The sequence below is a fragment of the Harpia harpyja genome, chromosome 19, assembly GCF_026419915.1.
Source record: "Harpia harpyja isolate bHarHar1 chromosome 19, bHarHar1 primary haplotype, whole genome shotgun sequence".
NCBI classification, from domain to species: Eukaryota; Metazoa; Chordata; class Aves; order Accipitriformes; family Accipitridae; genus Harpia; species Harpia harpyja.
The window spans coordinates 16,231,113-16,252,436 of NC_068958.1; the positions used below are offsets into that span (position 1 = coordinate 16,231,113).

Sequence of the window (21,324 nt, forward strand, 5' to 3'; positions counted from 1 at the left end):
TGCAAGCAGGCTGGAGGGGTCATGGAGCTGAGGACTCCATGCCGGAGTAGGGAGGAGCCGGATGCTCCCCAGTCAGCCCCGCTGTGGAGCAAGGAGCCCACATCTTTTTGGGCCTGGTTTCAATAAGCATAGGTGAAGGGGGGTTGGGCAATGCAGTGTTATTCAGCTGGGAGGGGATGGATGCAAGGATGGATGGGGCACAGAGCTGCTCAACAGTGTATGCTGGGGGTCCAGAAATGGTGCTGCAGCCCCTGGGCATCCTGTGTAGGAGGCTGAGTCCCATTGTGGGGGCTACAGCCCATCACTATGGGGTGAGCTCAGGTTTGCAGGATGGAAGAGCTGCAGAGAGAAGGGCAGGGCCATGTTGCAAGCTGAGGTTAGGCAATTGTCTCTTAGGAGGAGGAGGAACAGGATGAGAGTGGCTGTGAGGAAGAAGATGGACATGAAGATGAGGATGAGGACTCAGCCAGTGAAGAGAGCCTGGTGGACTCAGACTCGGATGCAGAGGAGAAGGGTAAAGTGCGGAGCCATGCATGCAGCCCAGGGTATGGGGGTGCATTTGCTGGTGTCTCCTGGCACTAAGCTCTGGTCCTGGGAAGGGAAAGTCTGCTGGGATGCCCCGGCATGGCCCCGTCCGTGTCTCCTCTGGGGGTCTTGGAAGAGCACCAGGGTTGCTGCAGGGAGTCTCCCAACGCTCTCTGCAGTGCTGCCGCTCCCCAGCAATGTGGGTTCCCATCAGCTCCCTCTGCCCTCTCCTTGTGCTGTGGTTCAGTGGGGCTGTGGGAGCCATGCTCCCCCATCCCTCCCAGCCTGACTGTCCCCCACTGGCCTCCAGCCGTGAATTTCCAGGCCGACCTGGCGGATCTGACTTGCGAGATAGAGATCAAGCAGAAGCTGATTGATGAGCTGGAGAACAGCCAGCGGCGCCTGCAGACCCTGAAGCACCAGTACGAGGAGAAGCTGATCCTGCTGCAGAACAAGATTCGGGACACACAGCTGGAGCGGGACCGGGTCCTGCAGAACCTCAGTGAGAACCGCCTCACCTGTGGGATCCCATCCCCGCAGTGTCAGGCCCCACTCCCTGCTCCTGCCCAGCTGACTCGGAGCCAAAGCATCCGCTCTCTGCACGCAACACTGGCTCTGGTAGAGCTTTGCTGTCCTCCCACCTCTGCTTGAGCCCCTGGGACCCCCAAGACCCTGCTTGTCTTGCCATGGGAGCTGGACTAGTCCGGCTCCTGACCCCAGCTGGTGCTGGAGAGGTGGCTGGAAAGGATGGTGAGGCAAAGCCTCCTCTAGCCTTGCACACTGCTTCATGAGATGTGGGAACACTTAAGGAAACTGAGGTGCTGAGGGGCACATGAAGAGCCCAAAGACCTAGTGGTATAGCTGATCTCTGGGCTCAGCAGGACAGGATCACCCACCCACATGGCTGCAGGTCTAGGTCTGCAGCTCCTCTCCGCCCAGTGACTGTGCTGTAACCCCCTGTCCCCACCCTGTGCTGAGCCCTAACCCATCTCTTCCAGCGGGTGCCCCCAGACAGACCTGAACCTGTGATGGGGCCAGAGCAGAGAGGTGAGGGAGGGGTCTGGCAGGATGGGGAGGGAGCAGTGCCCGGTGCCTCCAGGCAGTGTGTGTAGGTGCAGGAGGATCCCAGGGTGTGTGGCCATCACAAGCCCTCTCCTCGCTCCCCCAGGCACCATGGAGTGCTACACAGAGGAGAAAGCCAACAAGATCAAAGCAGACTATGAGAAGCGGCTGAAGGAGATGAACCGGGACCTGCAGAAGCTCCAGGCAGCCCAGAAGGAGCATGCTCGCCTGCTCAAGAACCAGTCCCGCTACGAGCGGGAGCTGAGGAAGCTGCAGGCGGAGGTGGCCGAGATGAAGAAGGCAAAGGTACCTGGACATGCCAGGGCAGGGAGCGCATCCCCTGGTCAAGTCTGGCTCTCTGCTCAGAAGCAATGTTTTCCACTCCTGGTGGCAAGTGCAGGACATCTGTCTGTCTGTCTGGTGGGTGGGTGCCCTGGGACAGTCGGGTGCCTGCACCGACACACGGTACCTTCCCGTTCCAGGTTGCGCTGATGAAGCAGATGCGAGAGGAGCAGCAGCGGAGGCGGCTGGCAGAGACAAAGAGGAATCGGGAGATCGCGCAGCTCAAGAAGGAGCAGCGCCGGCAGGAGGTGAGAGCTCAGCCCACCTGCATGCTGCTGGGTGTCCCTGTGGGGGGGGACTGGGCTGGCTGGGGGTGGATGTTTGTCCTGCTCTGGCACTCTGAGGTGCTCATAAATACCAGTCAGTGAAGCTTGGGGCCATGCTGCACCCATGGCCTCGCCAGGGGCTGCGCAGCCGCAGTAGAGCACATCTGGCTGAATCACTCCCAAGGGCCTCCTGGAGCTCCTAGTGTGGTTGTGGGAGGTACTGTGAGCTCCCCCCCATGCTCAGGGGGCAATGTGTCATCAGGGTCAGCCTTAAGGCTGGAAACCTGCTCGCTATTAAAATCAGGAGTGAGACTGTTCATGGCAAAGTAACTGCTCCAAGCTTTGGTGGTGGGAGCCCTGGGACTGCAACCATCACTGGGCAGGACCCCAGCGGTCTGTTTCTCTCCCATGCAGTTTCAGATCCGGGCTCTGGAGTCTCAGAAGCGGCAGCAGGAAATAGTGCTGCGGAGGAAAACCCAGGAGGTGAGGTGGGGGGGGTTTCTTCACATAGCCCCCAGCCCCCATGGGGATCCTGGCCCCAGCGCTTGCCTCAGAGACACCCTGTCCTCCAGACAGTGCCAACCCTGGGAGCGGGTTTCCCAAAAGGGTGGGAGGATTTTTATGGCTCAGTAACCAGGTGGGAGATGGTTACAGAGGCAGAGGAATTACCCATCTCCCAGGGCAGCTGAGCCCGGTGACAGGGGATGGGCTACAAGGGAGAAGGTGGAAGCCCATGAAGCACAAAGAGTCCCCAGAGCTCTTGGTCCTGCGGGGCCCTGGGGGAGACGGCAACAGGTTTGGGCTGGGGACGCCCGTCTGACACCCTCTCCTGGGCAGGTCTCAGCGCTGCGCCGTCTCGCCAAGCCCATGTCAGACCGGGTCGCAGGCAGGACAAGCCAGAAGCCGGCCATGCTGGACTCAGGCGCGGAGGTCTCGGCCAGCACCACCTCCTCCGAGCCCGAGTCTGGCGCTCGCTCCGTCTCCAGCATCGTGCGCCAGTGGAACAGGAAAATCAACAACTTTCTGGGAGACCCTTCATCCTCCGTGAATGGGGCTCGGCCCACCAGGTCAGGGCAGGGGCTGTGTGGATGGGTGATAAGGCATCCCAGGACTCCCATGCATGGCTTTTGGCTGGTGGCAGAGGTTGAAGGCCAGCTTCTTACTGTGCATTTGGCCCGTTTTAAACCACTGACCCAGTGACAGGCTGTGCTGGCAGCGTGTGACTGACTGTCACCTGGGCTTAAGCCCAGTGCTGGCCTTCCATAAGCATTAAATGCCATGGCACAACCCCTGCTGGGCTCATCTCTCTCTTTGCTAAGGGGTGATGGAAAAGTTGGGCGATCCAGAAATGATGCAGATGCCTCCTCCACTCCTGGCCAGCCAGAGCCCGGGCATCCTTTTGGGGCAAGCACAGCTTTCCAGGTATGGTGCGGCTGGTCGCCCATGTGCCTCTTCTCCCCTCTGGCTGTAGGAAGAAGTTCCCCAAGAAAGGGGCGAGCCAGACCTTCAGCAAAGCCGCCCGCCTCAAGTGGCAGTCACTGGAGCGGCGCATCTTCGACATCGTGATGCAGAGGATGACCATTGTCAACCTGGAGGCTGACATGGAGCGGCTCATCAAGGTGACAATGGTGCTTGGGACAGAGAGGGCTGTGTGGTGGGTGCGGGGCAGGGGGACAGCCGTGCTGACAGTACCAATGCCCCTCCCTTTTCCCCCAGAAACGCGAGGAGCTGGCACTGCTGCAGGAAGCATTGCTGGGCAAGAGGATGAAACTGCAGGCAGAGAGCCCCAAGGAGCAGAAAGGGCTACAGGAGCTGAACGAGGAGATCGAGGTGCTGGGGGCCAACATTGACTACATCAATGACAGCATTTCTGACTGCCAGGCCACCATCATGCAGATCGAGGAGACCAAGGTGGGTGGCTGGACTGGGCCCAGCTGGCAGGGAGAGACTGGGAACAACCCTGGGAGGCAAGGGTGTCCTTGAGCACAGCCAGGCTGGGCATCCCAGAGTCCTCCCCTGAGCTGTGTCACACGCTCAGTGGGGCTGCAGCCGCACAGTCATTTCTCATTAGGTGGTTAATTGTGGAGGGGAGTGCTGCCAGGTCCTTGGATGTCCATGGACAGGCTGCTGGTGCTCCACACCCCACTGCCCTGGGATTATCAGGAAGCTGCAGCCCCCAGTCCTGCCCGTGGGGCTGGTGGTCACTTATCCCCATGGGAGTTTTATGGGCTGGAAACATCCCAGGGAGGATCAGCTTTTTTTCCAGCAGAAACCCTGCAGGTTTTATGTACAGTTTTGACACTGGGCATGCCGCAGAGACACTGTGCAGCTCCCGGCTCCCCTCTAGTGGCTGCAGCCTGGGCTGGAGGCTGTGTGCTGTCCCTGGCTTGTCCCTGGCTGTCATCTAGATTGGCAGGGAAGAAGGGTCTGTTGTTAATTCACACTAGCCTTTGGATTGGTGACCTGATCTGCTGTGGATTTGGGTGAGGTTGGTGTCTGCAGATTAGTGTCTAATTAAGTGTTGGCACCAGGATTTCCGTAGCAACACAGAAGCCCTTCAGGTTGTGTTGGCCATCTCCATGGCTGGATCTCCCCAGTAGCCACTTGGGCAGCCTGAGGAGAGCAATTGTTGGACTGGGCAGTGCTGGCAAGGCAGTGGAGGTGCTGTGCTGGCCACAGAGCCTGTACTGCCTGTCCCATGCTGAGTGGCAAGCTCCCCTGCTGCATCCAACACCTGTCCCTCAACTTTTCAGGAGGAGCTGGACTCCACAGACACCTCAGTGGTGATCAGCTCCTGCTCCCTGGCCGAAGCGCGGCTCCTGCTGGACAACTTCTTGAAGGCTTCCATTGACAAGGTGCGGGGCCAAGTCAGGACCTGGATGCATGATGGGATTTCTTGCAGCTGGGGAGGGGAGCAGGGTGCCAGGGTGCGGACCTGGTGGGGGGAACTCGAGGCACCCACCTGAGGTCCGGCATGGCTGTCCTTCCCCAGGGGCTGCAGGTGGCTCAGAAGGAGGCCCAGATCCGCCTGCTGGAGGGGCGCCTGCGGCAGACGGACATGACCAACTCCTCGCAGAACCATGCCATCCTGGATGCCCTGCGAGAGAAGGCTGAGTCGCACCCTGAGCTGCAGGCCCTGATCCACAACGTCCAGCAAGGTGGGACACAGGGCTGGTGCATCCTCAGGCCAGGCACGCTGCTTGTGGGTTGAGGTGCCCACCGGTGCTAGCCCCCCAAGAAGCACCTCGATGTGTCATGGCTGGGACCAGCGTGCCCAGGGCTGCCCTGAGGGCGATGCTGGGTGGGGATGTGTGCTCTGTTCACCACACAACAGGGACAAGGACTGGGTCCCCCCCGTCAACTGCCTCGGCTGCCCCATCAGCTGCACAGTTCAGATGGGGCTCGGCACAATGGAGTCCCCTCTGCACTGCTGATGTGCTGTCTCCCTCCTGCACAGAGAACGGCTATACCAGCACAGATGAGGAGGTCTCAGAGTTCAGCCTGGCTTCAGATGGGAGGTGAGCACCCAGCCCTGGCCCTGCCTGAGCTGGAGGTAGCTGGGGAGGCCAGGGGTGGGGTGGGATAGGATGTCTGGTGCCACCCATGGGACCTTGCAGATGGACATGTATGAATAAAGCTCCACTTAAGCTTTCCTGTGGTGCCCAGCCCTTGGGGACGGGAGCAGAGATGTCTCTTACACATCAGCAGGGAGTGAAGACTAGGTCATCCCTTGGAGAAGGGGTGCTGGGGAGCGGGGGGTGAGCCAAGAGGTCTAGTGGGCCGGTGGCAACTGGCTTTCTGAAAGGAGTTTGGCACTGAAGATCTGTCTTTGCTTCCTTCTCCTTGCAGCATCTCCCAGTCTTTCACCATGAAGGGCTCAGCAAGCCAGGATGATTTCAAGTTCAAGGTTAGTTGGCCTTTCTGTCTGGCCCCATCACAGGGAATGGGAGGAGGGATGGAGGGACATGTTCAGCAATGCTTCAGGCCTCTGCTCTGTAGTCTGACCCTTGGAGAGCCAGGCTTGGCATAAGGCAGTATGGCTGGTCTCTGGGTGGGGTCAGCTCTAGGCAAGGGGGAACCAAGACCTTCTGGTACTGTGGTCCTCTGAAGCACCAGAGGTTTGGGAAACATCCACCACATCAGCCAATACCCTCCAGATCTGAGTGGGCACCAAGGAGGTCCCTGTGCAGTGCTGCATCCATTGTGGGCAAAGGTGGAAGAAAGCTCCCATTGTTCTGCACAGGCTGTCACATTTGCTTAGAGTATGGAGACCCGGCACTGTGATGAGCATCCCAGCACGACACAGGGGGAACTCAACCTCTGTGGCCAGAGAGCACAAGGTCTTCCACCCCACAGCTCTCTGGCTGCTTCCACTGTCCTCCCCTTGTGCTGCCTGTGCCTGAGCCCTCTGTCCTGCTCTAGGGAGAGCCCAAGCTCTCAGGGCAGATGAAGGCAGTGTCAGCTGAGTGTCTAGGACCCACACTGGACGTCTCCACCAAGAACATCACCAAGTCCTTGGCATCCCTCATGGAGATCAAAGAGGATGGGATCAGCTTCTCCATCCGAGACCCCTATTACAAGGAGAAGGTGTCACGCACCATCAGCCTGCCCACGCGAGGAAGCACCTTGTGAGCATGGGGTGATGGGTCTTTGGGCATTGGGAGGCTCATGGAGGCATGGGCCAGCAGATGGGGAAACTGTGCCCTGGCTGTGGAGTTGCAGAGTGGTGAGGGTGAGCCCAGTCCTGCATCTATCCAGGCTTGTCTGCAGCAAGCAGTGGTGGCTTTCTCCAGCGGGACTTGGAGAGTATGTTGGTATCCTTTGCAGATGGAGAGAAGGGTACTCCAGGAGGAAGGAAAGAAGGGGGGCATGCTCACTGCCCTGGGTTATCAGCCTTCTTGAAGGCTTCTTGTGTTGCCAAAAGCCTCCGCACTCGTGGGATGACTTGAGGCATCCTCTGATCTTGTGACTGACTCCAGGGCAGCCCAACTTCTCCATTTGCTCTGCTGGGGAAGGACAAGACATGGGTGTTCAGCATGGAGGGATCCCAGAAGGGGGACAGGCACCCACTGTGCTCTCTTTCACTTGCTTTAGTCCCAGGCAATCTCGTGGCTCGGACACTTCACCTCTGACAAGAAGGAAATCCTATGACCGTGGCCAACCTGCCAGGTGAGCTTGGGAGCTGGAGAAATGGCGACATGGGCAGGGAGAGGCTGGGTGGCCCAGACGAGTGGGGAGAGATGCTGGCTGGACCAGCTCTTGCTGGACCCTAGTGTGCCAGGCAGCTGCCAGGTGAGCAGTTCCCAAGTCATGTGTCCCTCTAATCCTTCCTGGCTCAGGCCTCCAGATGTTGGCTTCACGCCTCCCTCATCCCCACCCACCCGTCCACGCAACGACCGCAATGTCTTCTCTCGTCTCACGAGCAACCAGAGCCAGGGGTCTGCCTTGGATAAGTAAGTCCTGGTGGGGCGGGAGGGTCTGAGTGAGAGGGACCCATACCATGACAACATACGGGGTCCTGCGGTGGGGTGTAGGAGCACAGGACCTGGGTTGGCTCTAGCCAGCCTCCTGCCACCATTTTCACTCCCTGCTCCTCTCCGTGAGGGAGCAGATGCTCTGCAAGGGCCATGCTGGACCCTTGACCTGTCCTGCCTGCCGTGTGTCCCCTCTGAGCTGGCTTTTTGCAGGAGCTTGCAGTCCTGGCCTCTGGCTAAGCCCTACTTGGAGACAGGGTGGTGCCAAAATTGGACCACTGGAAAAGGCTATGGAGCAGGATGGGGTGAGGTGGGATGGCAGCTTGCAGGAAGCTGATGGACTGGCACCAGCCTACAAATGCTGCTGTAGCCTCCCAGCCTCCCCCTGCAGCAGGTCAGGTAGCTGCCCTTGACTTGGAGCATTGCTAGCAGCGCTGACGTTCCCTGATGGAGACCTGCTGTCTGATCCTCACATGCCCTCCTGCTCCTCTGCTCTCTCCCCTGGTTTTCCATGTGTGCTTCTCTTTCTCCCTCTCTCCCCTCCTCCTTCTCTGTCCTACACTGGCTTGGATGCAATAACAATCCTCCATCTCTGACTCCTCTGCTGCCTCTTCTAGTCTGGGTTTTCTCTCCCATAATCCTGCTAATTTTCTGCCCCTAGGTCTGATGACAGCGATTCCTCTGTCTCGGAGGTGCTGAGGTATAGACAACTTTCTATTTATTATCCCTTCCTTCTCTCCTCCTCTCTGTCTCACGAGTCTGCTCTCCCTTGTCCCTGCATGCTCCACCTGTACCTTGCTGCTGTCCCCCACCTCCCAGCTCACGTGTGCTGTCCCCTCTTGGCATGCCACCTCTAGTGTCTGATGCTGTCCCCTTGGTTGCGAGTTCAAACTGTTCCTGCTCTGATCAGCCCTTGGAAATGTGGTGCTGGGCTCATCTACGGGCACTGGCTGGTTTGGGGTGGCAGCATGTTCTCCTCCACCTCTGATGAGTTCTTATCAGCATGACACCACCATGTCCCATCCCATTCCCAAGCTCTCCAGCAGGATGGTGTGATGCTGGGGAAGGGGGCAAGCAACACTGGGTGCTCCCAGTGTGTCCTTGCAAGCATCTTCTAGGCAAATATCTTCAGGTGCTCCCCACACCTGGTTGTGCTTCCCTGGTGCTGGGTTGTGGGTAGATAGATCTCTTTCCCAAAGAAACCAAGTCAGATTGTGGTGCAGAGTTCAGTCTTGGGGCTAAGGTGCTCCTGGGCTTGTCCCACTGCACCTTCCTGCCTACGGAGGTTTCCCAACACGAGGGCCACCTTTCCCCCATCCTTTAGGAACACCAGCCCTCCAGCACCTGGGTGTCCCTCACATTGCCCATGCCTTGAGTTCCCACAGGCACCCAGTCACTGGGGAGGTAGCACCAGATGAGTCTGCGCTGCGTCACCTTGGGCAGTTGGCAGTCAGGCAGCAACAAAGTCCATCGATAACATCTCGCCCTGGGGAGCAAGGATTGCCATTTAGATTCAGTGTCACCTTGAGACTGGTAGAAACACTAGGGGTCAGAGGAGGGCTGTTTCATTTGAGGTTGTAAGTGCAGCTGCTCACTGAGAAAGATCACATGCATGTGATTTCCAAACCCAGATTAATGAGCTTGTGTTTGTCCTCATGACTAATGAAAACCTTACGTGACCTCAGGCCTGCCCTTCTCCAGCCCTGTGCCTCAGTTTCCCTACTTATAAGAAAAGACTAGCACAACCCAGGGCCCCATGGCTGCAGGGAGGCCGTGCTTTGGGACACCAGCTGGGAAGAGCCATTGGTGGCCATGCACACTGGGGTGCTGTTTCTCAGCACCCCGAGCACTGCTAAAGTGGAGGGGATTGGCAGATGCTGTGTCCAGAGGGGCAGGCAGCAAGTGTCCCTTGGAGGAAGGTTTGGCAGGGATAGGTCATCTCCTGCCCAGAGCCAGCGGTGGGTGCAGGGCTTCCATAGCAATTGCGACAGGGACACTGGGTGCAAATGCCAGTGCTGTCCTTTGTCACCCTTGTGGTCTTATGTAAAGGAGCGGGGCCCTGTCTCCAAATATCACCAGCCACAGGCTGACAGCCTCCAAAAAAACAGGGTGCTGGGTATTGGTACCCTGAAACATTTATCCCAGCAGAGCTTTAGGCTGGAGAAGGTGCAGTTTGTCCCAAAGTGACCTGAGGACCAATGAGCTGGGTCTCCTGGCTCCTTGGGTCTGTGCTGGCCAGGCATGAGAGTTTCAGAGGGAAAGCAGAGGCCACTGGGCAGCCCCCGTTTCCCGGTCTGCATTGCTGGGGCAGAGGCAGTAGGCAGGGGCTGCTCCTGGGGAGATTCCTGGGGTTTCCACAAAGACCTTTGCTCAGACATGCTGGGCTCAGATGGAGGGGCCCATCGCGCTGCCAGGTGGTGGAAGATGCTTGGGGTGAAGGCAGCTCTTGCTTTTCCATGCCCTTGGGACTGTGTAGCATGGTGCCTTTCCACACACACCCCACCATGCTTGTTCTTTCTTTCCCATGCAAGGGGCATCATTAACCCGGTGGGTGGCACCAAGAATGCCCGGACAGCCCCACTGCAGTGCGTCTCCATGGCAGAAGGACATACCAAGCCTGTGCTCTGCCTGGATGCCACCGATGAGCTGCTTTTCACTGGGTCCAAAGGTGCGTGATGGACAGAGAGGACGTGGGGGTTGCTGGCCTGCAGATGCTATGGGAGCAGGTTGGCATGGGGGAATACATGAAGTGCTGGACACCATGGGGATGGTTCCCCTTGGGCCTCTTTCCTGTTCTCAGCATTGAGCCTTGCCCTGCACTGCCTCGGTGCTGGGGCTGGCTGGCTCCTTTCCTCTGGCCCTGTGGGTGGGGGAAGGCAATGCTCAGAAGGGGTATTGCCCCCAAGCCACCATGCCCTTGGAGGGAGAGCCCCCCCAGCCTGACACTCTTGGGCACGTTTTTCTTTCCACAGACCGGAGCTGCAAAATGTGGAACCTGGTGACAGGCCAAGAAATTGCTTCCCTCAAGGGTCACCCAAACAATGTGGTCTCCATCAAGTACTGCAGCCACACGGGGCTGGTGTTCACTGTGTCCACATCGTACATCAAAGTGTGGGACATCCGGGACTCGGCCCGGTGCATCCGCACCCTCACGTACGTGGCAGGCAGCTGTGGGGGACTCTGGGCATCTCTGGCTTTGCAGAAGCCAGTCCTGGACCTACTGGGGCTGGGGACAGGGCCAAGTACTAGCTGCTCTAGTACCAGTTTGCAGTGCTGCGTCCTTAGGGAACAGGGAGGTTGGGAGAGAGCTTGGGGTGAGGGGACCAGTGGGGACCTCCTGCAGCGAAAGCTCAGGGTAAAGAACTTTGAAGACATTTGCAGCTACTTCTGGGGGTGGCCAAGAGAGCCAGCAGCTCCGTAGCGGAGGCATGGCCCCTAACAGCATCGTGGCTGAGTAAATCACAGGCCCTCCAGTGCCTTGGATCTTTATGAGGAGTTTGAGGACCTGAGGGAGCATGGGACAGTTTGTAGCTGTGGTCTGCTGGTCTGGAGCAGGGCTCAAATGTTAGGAGAGTATGGCAGGCCAGGGTTACCAGGTCTCTCCAGCATAGACCTCCTTTCTGCATCCAGCCTCAGCTCATCTACCTTGGCCTGAAGGTGTTTCTCCCTTGGTGCAGAGGCCAAATACCTGTGCCTCCCTGTGCTGACTGCCAGCGCTAGCCAGCTCTTCCTGCAGGAAGCAAAGAGGAATGGGAGAAGAGCAGCCCCCAAAATGGAAACTGGGGCAGGATGCTCCGTGTCATGCACACACCTGACATCCTTAGCTCCTTCTGCAAACAGGGCACTGGCATAGGGGACAGAGATCTTGTTGATCCCATTGTGGCCAGAGAGGTAGTGATACCTCTACAGCCTTTCCCCAGTGTGGCACCCACCTGTGCCAGCCTGGACCACAGCCCCATGTGGTTCCTCAGTGGGGCCTCGGTGGCTCTGATCTCTGCTGATCCTTCCCCGTTGACATCTCTCTCCCTTAGATCTTCTGGACAGGTGATCTCTGGGGACGCGTGTGCTGGGACCACCACCCGCACTGTCACCAGTGTGCAGGGGGAGCACCAGATCAACCAGATTGCTCTCAACCCCACTGGCACTATGCTCTATGCTGCCACTGGTAACTCTGTCCGCATCTGGGAGCTGAGCAGGTGAGCGGGTAGTGCTGGAGTGGGCAGGACAGCTTATGGATGCCGAGTGGATGCTATCTGCTCAAAGCCCCCTGAGATGACTCCCCCCCAGGGAAAGTGAAAGCCTTTTTAGCAATGGAAGTTGCCTGGAATAAGGACTTTCAGGCCCCTTTCCTATGGGACCCAAGGGGTGATAAGCAGCAATGAAGCTACTTGGGGTGGGAGGTTTGTCCGTGAGCTGGGCAGAGCTTAGGAGAAGGAGAAAGACAGGTGGGATGAGCAGCAGTACTCCCCTGGTTTTGCCCTTGCCCCCCTCCCTGCCAGGTGGGCACTGGGCTGGTGACCCCTTGCTGCAGCCTAGGCTCTGTAGCCAGATGTTGGCATGCCCTAAGGCTGCCTTCCTCCCCCGGGATAACTAGGAAGGGGGGGGTGTCCCTGTTCACAATCCCCCAAAGAGAACAACCCCCACTGGGGGGCACCAGGGCTGTGGGGGTCTCTGCCTGGGAGAGCCCCTTGAAGGAGCTCCAGCATCCAGGAAGGAGCTGGCTGACCCATGTTATTGAACTCAGGTTGCAGCCCATCGGGAAGCTGAGTGGCCACATCGGGCCTGTGATGTGTCTCACGGTAAACCAGACAGCGAGCAACCACGACCTGGTTGTCACGGGCTCCAAAGATCACTACGTCAAGGTACTGTCTGCCTTGGAGAGCAGAGCCCTGCGTCCCATAGGGAAGCCCAGTTGTTGGCAACCCCTAAGGTCTCTTCTCTCCTCCTGAAATCTGAGCCCAGATTCTGGTTTCACCTCTGCATGTGAGGTTTTTGCATATCTCCTTACCCCAAAGCTTGCCTTTTCCTTGGTCCACAATACAAATGCACCTTTGGAGAGGGATTTGCATTTTTCTCATCCCTTGGGTTCTGTGGCTGGTACTTGCATGTTACGGCTGACCCAGATTAGCAGCTCACCCTGTTCTGCTTGATTCTCCTCCCCAATGCAGATGTTTTGCGTCTGCTCATTCACAGTTCCAACACAGCAAGAGTTTGCCTCTTCCTTTTAGGTTTTAGCAGGCTGAATTGGAGCTGGCACCAGGGGAATGAAGAGGGATGGTGAGATGATGAGGGAGTCAGGATCCCACTCTTCTGACAGCTGCAAGCTGTTAGCTTGGCTTGTGGAGGTGTGTGAAAGTTCACCATGAGTAAAATGCAGCAGAATGGGGGCTCTCTCTGGTGGCAAACCTCCCCTGATGGTGGCAGGCCCCCTGGAGAGACCTCAGCCCCTAAAAACCTCCACTGGCCAATGCCCACTCCCCTTTCCAGCATCACTCTGGGTGCCCTGAGCCTAGAAAACAGAGGGTGATGGCCAAGCTTTCTAAGAGAGGATCAACTCTGTTTCCAGTGTAATCTGGGGTCTCTCATCCACTGTTTTTCCCCAGGTGTTTGAGATTGCTGAGGGCATGGTGGGCAATATTGGCCCCACTCACAACTTTGAGCCCCCTCACTACGATGGCATCGAGTGCCTGGCCATCCAGGGAGACGTCCTTTTCAGCGGCTCCAGGGACAACGGCATAAAGAAGTGGGATCTGGAGCAGCAGGAACTTATCCAGGTCTGGAGGGGAGCATACAGCACAGGTCCTCGGGTAACATGGGGCAGAGGAGTGTTGCTGCTGGGGATCTGGGGGGACCTTTGTTCAGGGACCTGGTGCCAGTGTCCTGCACTGAGCTAACCAGGGAGGGCAATCCCATTCCTGAGAATCTGGCAGTGCCTGTGTGAGGTGGCTCTGTACCCCCATAAGTTTGTGGTGTACGGCACTCATGATTGCCAGCTCTCCCTGGCACACAGGCCGCAGCATCAATTGCAGTGCTGGGTGTCGTGTTAGTCTCTGAAGACAGGATTGTTGTCTCCTGCCCAGGGGACAAACCAAACCCTGACTTCTGAATCCATCCCCTTGGCCTCCTAACTTTGCATCACTAGCCCCACAATCCAGATCAGGCCAGGGGTGACAGTGAGGATCTGAGCCTCCCAGGTTGGGTGCATGAGGCTGCTGGTGGTGCTGCAGATGAGGTTGGTCACGATCTCTGCTCTGTGCCCATACCTACAGCAAATCCCCAATGCCCACAAAGACTGGGTCTGTGCCCTCGCCTTCATCCCTGGCCGCCCCATGGTGCTGAGTGCTTGCCGAGGAGGCATGATCAAAGTCTGGAATGTGGACACCTTCACCCCGGTTGGGGAGATCAAAGGGCACGACAGCCCCATCAATGCCATCTGCACCAACTCAAAGCACATCTTCACTGCCTCCAGGTGAGCCCCAGGCTTCTGCTCCCCAGAGCCCCTGGGAGGTGGGACATCCATGGGTTGAACTGTCATCCCCAGGCCTGGGTGGGTTTGCGCAGAGTGGACAGGGAGCAGGGAGGGAGGGAAGGAAGGGGGGAGTCTGGCAGCTTTCTAGTCCTTCCACTCCTTCATCTCATCTTGCCCACCTTAGCCTGCCCCATGACATGGCCTGCCCACTGCAGTGCCAAGAGCTATTCCCCCGGCCGTCCCCTGCCCGCGCTCCGGTGACATCCTGGGTTATCCCCCACGCAGGGACCCCTCTCTCCCGGGGCTGGGCATCCTCTGCTGCTCTCGGGGAGCTCTTTGGCAGCAAGACTCTGATATCCTCTTTTCGACCATGTCCCTTTTCTCCCTTCCTTTTTCTCTGTCTCTCTCTGTCTCTCCTCCTCCCTACCTCCCATCTGTGCCACAGTGACTGCCGGGTAAAGTTATGGAATTACGTGCCTGGGCTCACCCCTTGCCTTCCACGACGCGTCCTTGCCATAAAGGGCCGTGCTACTAGTCTGCCTTGACCCTCCTGCTCTTTCCGACTCTCTCGCTCATGCACTCTTCTGTCTTTCCTTTCCTTTTCTCTTTCTCTCCATCTCTTTCTCCGTCTGTCTTTCTCTCTGTTGCTTGCTTTTGCTCCTCTCTTTTTCTTTCTCTCTGGTCTGAGCTGCTTCTTCACGGTATGAAACTATTTTGCGTTTTTCCCCACTTGATAAATCTTTGCTAGAAGTGACTTGCCCCTTTGTCCCAGCCATACCCCTGCATTGTTTTGGTTTGCTTTTTTTTTTCCTTGCCAAGTGCCCACATCTACTATGGCAGCTCTGTGGAAGCCGTGGCCTGCCCACACCCTTGCATGGATGGTGGGGTGGGAGCCAGCAGCCACCCCCGAAGCAGCCCATGCCCTGGGGAGAACAAGCACAGCAGCTCCCCGTGGTGTCACTGCTTTGACCTAGTTAGAGCTCATTCAAGGGGTTCAGGAGTCCTGATGTCGGGGTCAGCCCTGGAGTTCACCATTTCCCTTTGTCCCCAACTGCTGCCAGTGGAGTGAGCTGGAGGCTGAGCCCCATTGGGCCTGCCTGCTCCCCAAAACGGATCGGGCAACCTCCTGCCAAGAGAAAAGGGCCTGGAAGTCTTGTGGGCTGCATGCTGCCATGGGCTGGGGGTGGGGAGCATTTCTGCTCGCAGTGCCTCTCTGCAGCATGTCTGCAGGGCTCCTGTGGGAACCCCTGGGTCACACCATCCCTCTCAACTTTGTTTCTCAGCGACTTGACAGTGAAGCTGTGGAGCGGGAGGAGGTTACCCGCGGGGTCAAACTAAGAACTGCAAAAAGACTGGAAGATGTGACAGGAGGGTGAAGGTCAGGGTACCTCTCCCTCGCTATCAAGACCCGGTCACCTACTGGAGCCCATGGATAGGGATTTCTTTGTGCCTGACCCAACGGAGTGGATGATGTCCCATATGGTACTTTGAGCACTGCCAGCCCCTGTGAGGAGGCAGCTCTGTGGGTCAGTGTCAGCTCCACCTTCCCTCCTACTGAGGTTTCTTGATGGTTTTCCAGTGACCAGGAAATGTTTCGTCTGTCTTCTCACTCACCCTGCTGTAATGCCTGCTGGGACTTCCAGGGGTCAGAGCTTCTTGACTCCTTCTCAAAGACACCCAATTCCCTCCTGCCACCATGATCTGCTGCTTCTGTCCCTGTTGGCTCCGGGGCTGGTTCCTGTAGGAGCCTTTCTCCACTCCATGGCCACGAGGACATTTGGTGTCTGCTGGCCAGGACCACAGCATAGAGGGGCTGTTTCTTTGAAGATGTTACTCGTGGGACAGCCTCTCTGCTGTTGGGGGTCTGCAGAAGGATTTCCAGGTAGTCCCATCGTTTCCCATCCTCCATCTACCTGTCCCCAGCGGCTGGAGCTGTGCACCTCTGAGCTCCTTTGCCCTGTCCCAGATCTGGAGACATGGCAAGCCTGGGAAGATCTTCATCAGACAACTTCCAGACAAACCCGCTGCAGTTCCCTTCGATGTTCTCCAAACCCCAGTCATAAACTCAACTGACCCATGGCTCTCGGGCTCTTCCCCATGTGCCCACCCTGCTCTGCAGTGGGGAAGGGAAGGGCTGGTTAGCCCTGCTCTTGACACCTTGGCCCTCAGCAGGGGTTTTGTGGTGGGTTCCTGCAGCACATTAACCCCCTTGAGATGGAGAAACGAAGCAAGAATGGAGGTTACAGGGCAAAGAAGCCAAGGCTGGATTTGTCACCCCCACCCCTGTGGGCCTGTCTTGTTCTGCCATCACTGGGAGCTGGAGGCTGTAAATCCTTCCCCCAGGCTCTGCTCTCAGCCCTCTACCTGGGAGGGGGGCTAGCTCAGGTTTGGCCTGTCGGCCCCCGTGGATCCGGGAGCCAGAGAGGGCCCAGCAAGGCATGGAGCAGCTGGAGGACAGGCCAGGTTGGAGTCAGCTGTGCCGGGAGCAGGGTGAGGAAGGGGTTGCACACACTGGTCTTGCACAAGTCCCCTGATTCACCCAATGCTTGGAGGACAATCCTGCAGTGGATGATCTTGCACAGTCCAATCTCCATGAAAGGCTGGGAGCTCTATCCAGGAGTGTTTCCCCAGGCACTCAGCTTCTCCAGGCTCCCTCCTCCCTCTTTCCTGTTCAAGGGGCTGGCAAGGCCCTGGTCTCACACTGGAGCTTTTCTCCACCTCTCCTGTGGCCTGCTGGACCATCCCCTGCTCCATCCTGCCCTGGGCCAGGCAGGGCTTCTCGCAGGATGGCCAAGGAGACCCTGGGATTGGTGCTCTTGCCTCACATGCTCTTAGTTCCCCTCTGTCACAGAAGCAGCAGCGTTTGAACTCAAATTTAAGGATTTCTCCACATGATCCTACCAGCACTGAACTGGGATCTCAGAGGTCAGGGGCTCCAGGACCTGCCCCATAAAGCACAGACTGTTTTCCCTCTGCTTTCTCCAATCATGGTGACTCATGGACCAGCCCCAGATCATTTGCCACCAGCCCTTGTTAAAACCATTCTGGGTGGAGCATGGTAATTCCTCCACATCCTGAAAGACAGGAGCATCTCTATTGATTTGATGGAGGGGTTTGCCTTTTGGGGGGGGGGGGAACCCATTCTACTGCCTTGCCTTGGCGGAGGGCGTGATGGCGTGCGTGGGTGTGACCCTGCCCAGGACTGTGACCAGTCCCTTGTAATTGTGGCCGAGCCCTGCACAGGCCTGGACTGGTGGCTGCATCGAGGCAAGGAGCCCTCCTGCTACGGCTGGTGGAGAAGCGGTGCCAGTGCTGGCAGCTCTGGGCTCTGCACCCTGCGGGACTGGAGGGGGCAAAAAAAGAAAGCATGGGGGCACCCTGATGCACAGATGTGGGGGGCTGGAGGAGGTGTTGCCCTCCAAGCCTGTCTTGGAGAGGGTTTCCCTGCTCATTCCTCAGCCAGTTTAGCCTTTGCTTGGCTGGGTGGGTGTGGGGGTGTGTTTGTCTGTAGCCAGATGCACCACGTGCATCGGTGTCTGCACAAGATCTGCCAGTGCCCAACATGAAACCTCTCGCTGCTCCCTCCTGAAGTCAGTGAAGGGACCTGCTCCTGTGGGGCTTGGGGTCAGACTACCTTGCCTTTCACCACCAGTTTCTTCCTGTGTGTAGGCTGCAAGTGCCTGCTTCATTTCCCAGGGCTGAGTGGCCAATCCTGGATGATGCTGAGCATCCACCTCACTGCTACATCCAGCAGCATCTTGAGGGGGCTTCAAGGTTTTTGCAGCCTGCAGGTGGAGTGAGCTGGGTACTGCAGCACAGCAGCAAGCGTCCGGAAAGGGGGGGGTCTTTGACGTGAGCGGTGACTGTGATCCCATAGCATTGTGTGTACGTCTTAGTATCTGTGTGGGTTGGTATTTCCCATGCAGGAAAGAGTTTCTTGGGTGTTGATCTGGTTTAGCTACCTCATGGTGCAAGCTGGGTGCTGTCGTCATTGGGTTTCATTTTGGGGATAGGGTGGGGAGTTTGTGTTTTTAGTCTTTTCTTCTCTTAATTATTGTTATGGTTTTGACACTTGAATTCGTCCTGGGGACACGTGGCCTCACCCCCACCTCGCTGCATGTCTGAGCCGCCCCTTGTGTTCCCCTTCCTGCCTTCTCCTGCGCAGCACAGCAGGACCAGCATCCTGCTCTCCCCTGTGTTCCCAGCTCCCACCTTTGCAGTGGGATCCCCCGAGTCACAACACTGAGATTTTGCTCCTGTTGCTGGTGGGGTGCTTGGACTGAGGCTTGGTGTTGTTGCTGTCAGTTATTGGGTTGATTTGCAGTCTGGAAGTGGTCCCTCTTGTCCCTTTGAAGGATGGAAAGGGACCTCTGAGAGGCTCAGCTCAGCCTGTATTCCTGCCTCTGGTCTCACAGATACTCTCTGTGGATGCAATGAAGCCCTTATTGTCTGGGAAATGTCCATGCAAAGCACACTGCTGGAATGGGCTGGTCCTAGTCCCAATTTTTCCAGAGCCTGCTGTAATCTGGTGGCAGCCTCGAGCAGTGGGAACTAGTGCTGTAAAAGCCTTTGTCTGGGGTGGAGGCGGTGTGTGAGAGAAGCTGATTCTTGTGTGTGATGTTTGATTTTTTTCATCCCCAAAATATAGTTGAATCTAGATCCTGTCCCAGGCACTGAACATAAACCAGGGTAGCCCTGGAGCCCCCAGATTACCCCCTACTTGGGGCTGGGGAGCCAACACAGGGTCGTACTCCACTCCCCTGGCACAATGGGGTTTGGGAAGGGGCTCGCAGCTCTGAGCCACACTGTTGGGTTGGGGGGGGGGGCAGGTTCCCCCAAACACTAAAGCACAAGGTCCTAACATGCAGGTGGTCTAGCAAGGGTGGCCCCTTGGATTCTGGTCCTTCAGAGCTCAGACTGGGGCCATGGGCTTGGACAGCCAAGGTGGAGGTGGGTCGAGGGATGACGGTGAGGGCTGTTTGCCTGCCGGAGGAAGCAGGTGAGGTGTTTAATCCTTTTGCACTGTGCTGGGGTGCTCCCCTGGGGCTCAGGACTTGCACTGCTGCATAGCTTAAGTCCCTTCTAGTGGTGTCTGAGCCCCTCTAATAGCCCCTCTATTGCAGGGACATTTTGGAGCTGCCTTCACACCATGCACCTCGTTTTGCTTCACCCTTGGGTGCCTTGGTTTGCACCAAGGGTGTGATGATACCTGCAGTCCAGGGAAGTCCTTCCCTTCCTCAAATCTCTGGGTGATGCTTTTGTCCCAGGCCCTGACTCTTGCTCTGTGGGTCTCCTCCCTCCAGCACACAGGAGCCAGCTCCAGCCTCTGCTGAGGGCGTAGTGCTGGCCCAGAGCTGAGCTTTGCACACAAGGGGTGGAGATGACTCAGGAGCCCAAAAGCACTGTGAGCCCACCCAGGGAGCCTGGGCACTGCCCCTTCCCTGGCACCTATGCTTTTATGGCACAAAATGCCAGGCTGGTGGTTCATCTCTCAGTCTGGCCAGCTGTGAGGAGCTGGAGCACCAGGGTCCTGTCCCCTCAGGTACATTGGTCCTCCCCAGCACCTCTGAGCACAGCTACTTTGGGGTCACAGATACTGCCTCCTGCCTTGGTGCTGCAGAACCAGTGCCTGCTCCCCAGGATGCTCTCCTAGTGTCCCTATCCCAGTTGTTCCCCAGTCCCATGCTGGATGGGGTCCAGGTACAATCCCTGGACAGCACAGGGCTCCCACTTGCTTTTCAGCAAGCTCACTGGGGCTTTGCTCTGTGCTGCAGGCTGCATGCCCTTTCTGAGCCCCCTTCACCCTCCTGGGGAGGGAAGGGGACCCCTGGTCCCTCCATGTGCTGCACAGTGCTCCAGCTGTAAGTGGGAGGGAGCCCAGCACAGCCCTGACTCCCCAGGCCCTGGCCTGGCCTCCTGGGCCTCACCCCCAGAAAAGCACAGCCCTGCACCTTTCTCCTGCCCCCAGGGGCTTGTCCCCTCATCCATAACAGCTCTGCCCCTGGTACCTGCCAGCTGTTCTGCACCCCCATGTCCTGGGACCACCCACTACCCTCCGGTCCAGCCCTGCGACAGGGCTTCGGCAGCTGCAGCGTTGTGGCGCCTGCTCTGTCACCCCTTCCCGCTGCACAAGTATGGCAAATAGCAGGTGCCTTTTCTTGCTTTGAGCTGTTTTCTAGAGGCCAACTCTTGTGAAGGCTTTTTTTCTCTGCTGGGTCGTGCAGCCCAGCCCAGCAGTCTGGGTTTGTCAAAGGACAAGGTGTGTACATATATTTTATACCTTGATGTGTTCCTGTAAATAGTGTAAGTTATTTTGGTCTCATGATGTACATGTTTTTTCAATGGCTGTGTTTGTTCCTTGCCTCTTTGTCTTCACAAATAAAATATACTGAGATGAAGTGAGGGAGCAGAGATGGCTTTGAAGAGGGGAAGAGCACAGCCAGGAACTACCCATCCCATCCTGAAGCACCTGGCACAGGGGCTGGCGGAAAGGCTGGGTGACCTGACGCTCCTACAGCCCTTCTGGCCCTACCGTGTGTTGTGAGAAGGTGACCTGCAGCCTTACAGGCACTGAGTCCTCCAGCAGACAGGGCGGATGTTTTGCGCTGGGGGAGACTTAAGGGGCTGAGGTGGAGGAAGCACAGACCCGGCCGGGCTGGCTCTGCCCCTCTCCCGGCAAGGAGGAGGAGCAGGGGAGGAAGGGGCCCACGCGGGCAGTCCTAAGCCAGAGTGGCAGCCACCCCCCGCAGAAGTCAGAGCATCCCCAACCCTGCAGCATGGCATCACCCCCCGAGGGTCCCCCAGCTGGCGGGGCCCAGGGACTGCGGAAGGTGCTGTGGGGCAGGGGCTGGGTGCCTCCTGCCCGCGGTGGTTGCCCACACCCCTGCCCGGTCGCCCGCCCCTCGGGGCAGGCGGGCTCTCCTGGGGCCGGGGTCCTGGGGGGACACGGGCTTTCTGGGGACACCGGGCGCCCGCCCATCCCATGCTGGGGAGCGGCCCGGCTGGCCGAGGGGAGCGGTGGCCGTGGGGACAGCCGGCAGGTGGCAGCCCCGGCTGCGGGACCGCCGTGCCCGGGGCTCGGCAGAGCGGCTGGAGCTGGGGGGCAGCAGGGTCCCCTCCCGGGCTGCCCAGGTGGGGATGCTGGGGTGGGGGATGCAGGTGGGGCGGAGGTGACCCCGGTGCCAGC

At 58.0% G+C, this 21,324-nt stretch overlaps 1 protein-coding gene across 4 annotated transcripts in view; it reads left to right on the forward strand.

Annotated features, from left to right (window-relative positions):
• Positions 1-20,536, forward strand: part of KIF21B (kinesin family member 21B) — a 43,836-nt gene extending 23,300 nt beyond the window's left edge. The window contains exons 13-36 of one of the 4 annotated variants that reach the window (XR_008239363.1): positions 397-514; positions 836-1,027; positions 1,694-1,893; positions 2,070-2,177; positions 2,610-2,678; positions 3,033-3,262; positions 3,667-3,814; positions 3,912-4,106; positions 4,949-5,050; positions 5,188-5,353; positions 5,653-5,713; positions 6,045-6,102; positions 6,618-6,823; positions 7,290-7,364; positions 7,535-7,648; positions 8,331-8,369; positions 10,201-10,337; positions 10,642-10,822; positions 11,701-11,865; positions 12,414-12,531; positions 13,273-13,443; positions 13,939-14,138; positions 14,584-14,839; positions 15,422-20,536. Coding sequence is in view for 2 of the 4 variants with exons in the window: in XM_052815285.1 (XP_052671245.1) it covers positions 397-514; positions 836-1,027; positions 1,694-1,893; positions 2,070-2,177; positions 2,610-2,678; positions 3,033-3,262; positions 3,667-3,814; positions 3,912-4,106; positions 4,949-5,050; positions 5,188-5,353; positions 5,653-5,713; positions 6,045-6,102; positions 6,618-6,823; positions 7,290-7,364; positions 7,535-7,648; positions 8,331-8,369; positions 10,201-10,337; positions 10,642-10,822; positions 11,701-11,865; positions 12,414-12,531; positions 13,273-13,443; positions 13,939-14,138; positions 15,422-15,476 (3,108 nt within the window). In the remaining 2 variants the exon portion in view is untranslated. The remainder of the gene's footprint in view (positions 1-396; positions 515-835; positions 1,028-1,693; positions 1,894-2,069; positions 2,178-2,609; positions 2,679-3,032; positions 3,263-3,666; positions 3,815-3,911; positions 4,107-4,948; positions 5,051-5,187; positions 5,354-5,652; positions 5,714-6,044; positions 6,103-6,617; positions 6,824-7,289; positions 7,365-7,534; positions 7,649-8,330; positions 8,370-10,200; positions 10,338-10,641; positions 10,823-11,700; positions 11,866-12,413; positions 12,532-13,272; positions 13,444-13,938; positions 14,139-14,583; positions 14,840-15,421) is intronic. The other 3 variants (XR_008239364.1, XM_052815285.1, XM_052815286.1) reach the window with 3 other exon arrangements.
• The last annotated feature ends 788 nt before the right edge of the window (positions 20,537-21,324 follow it).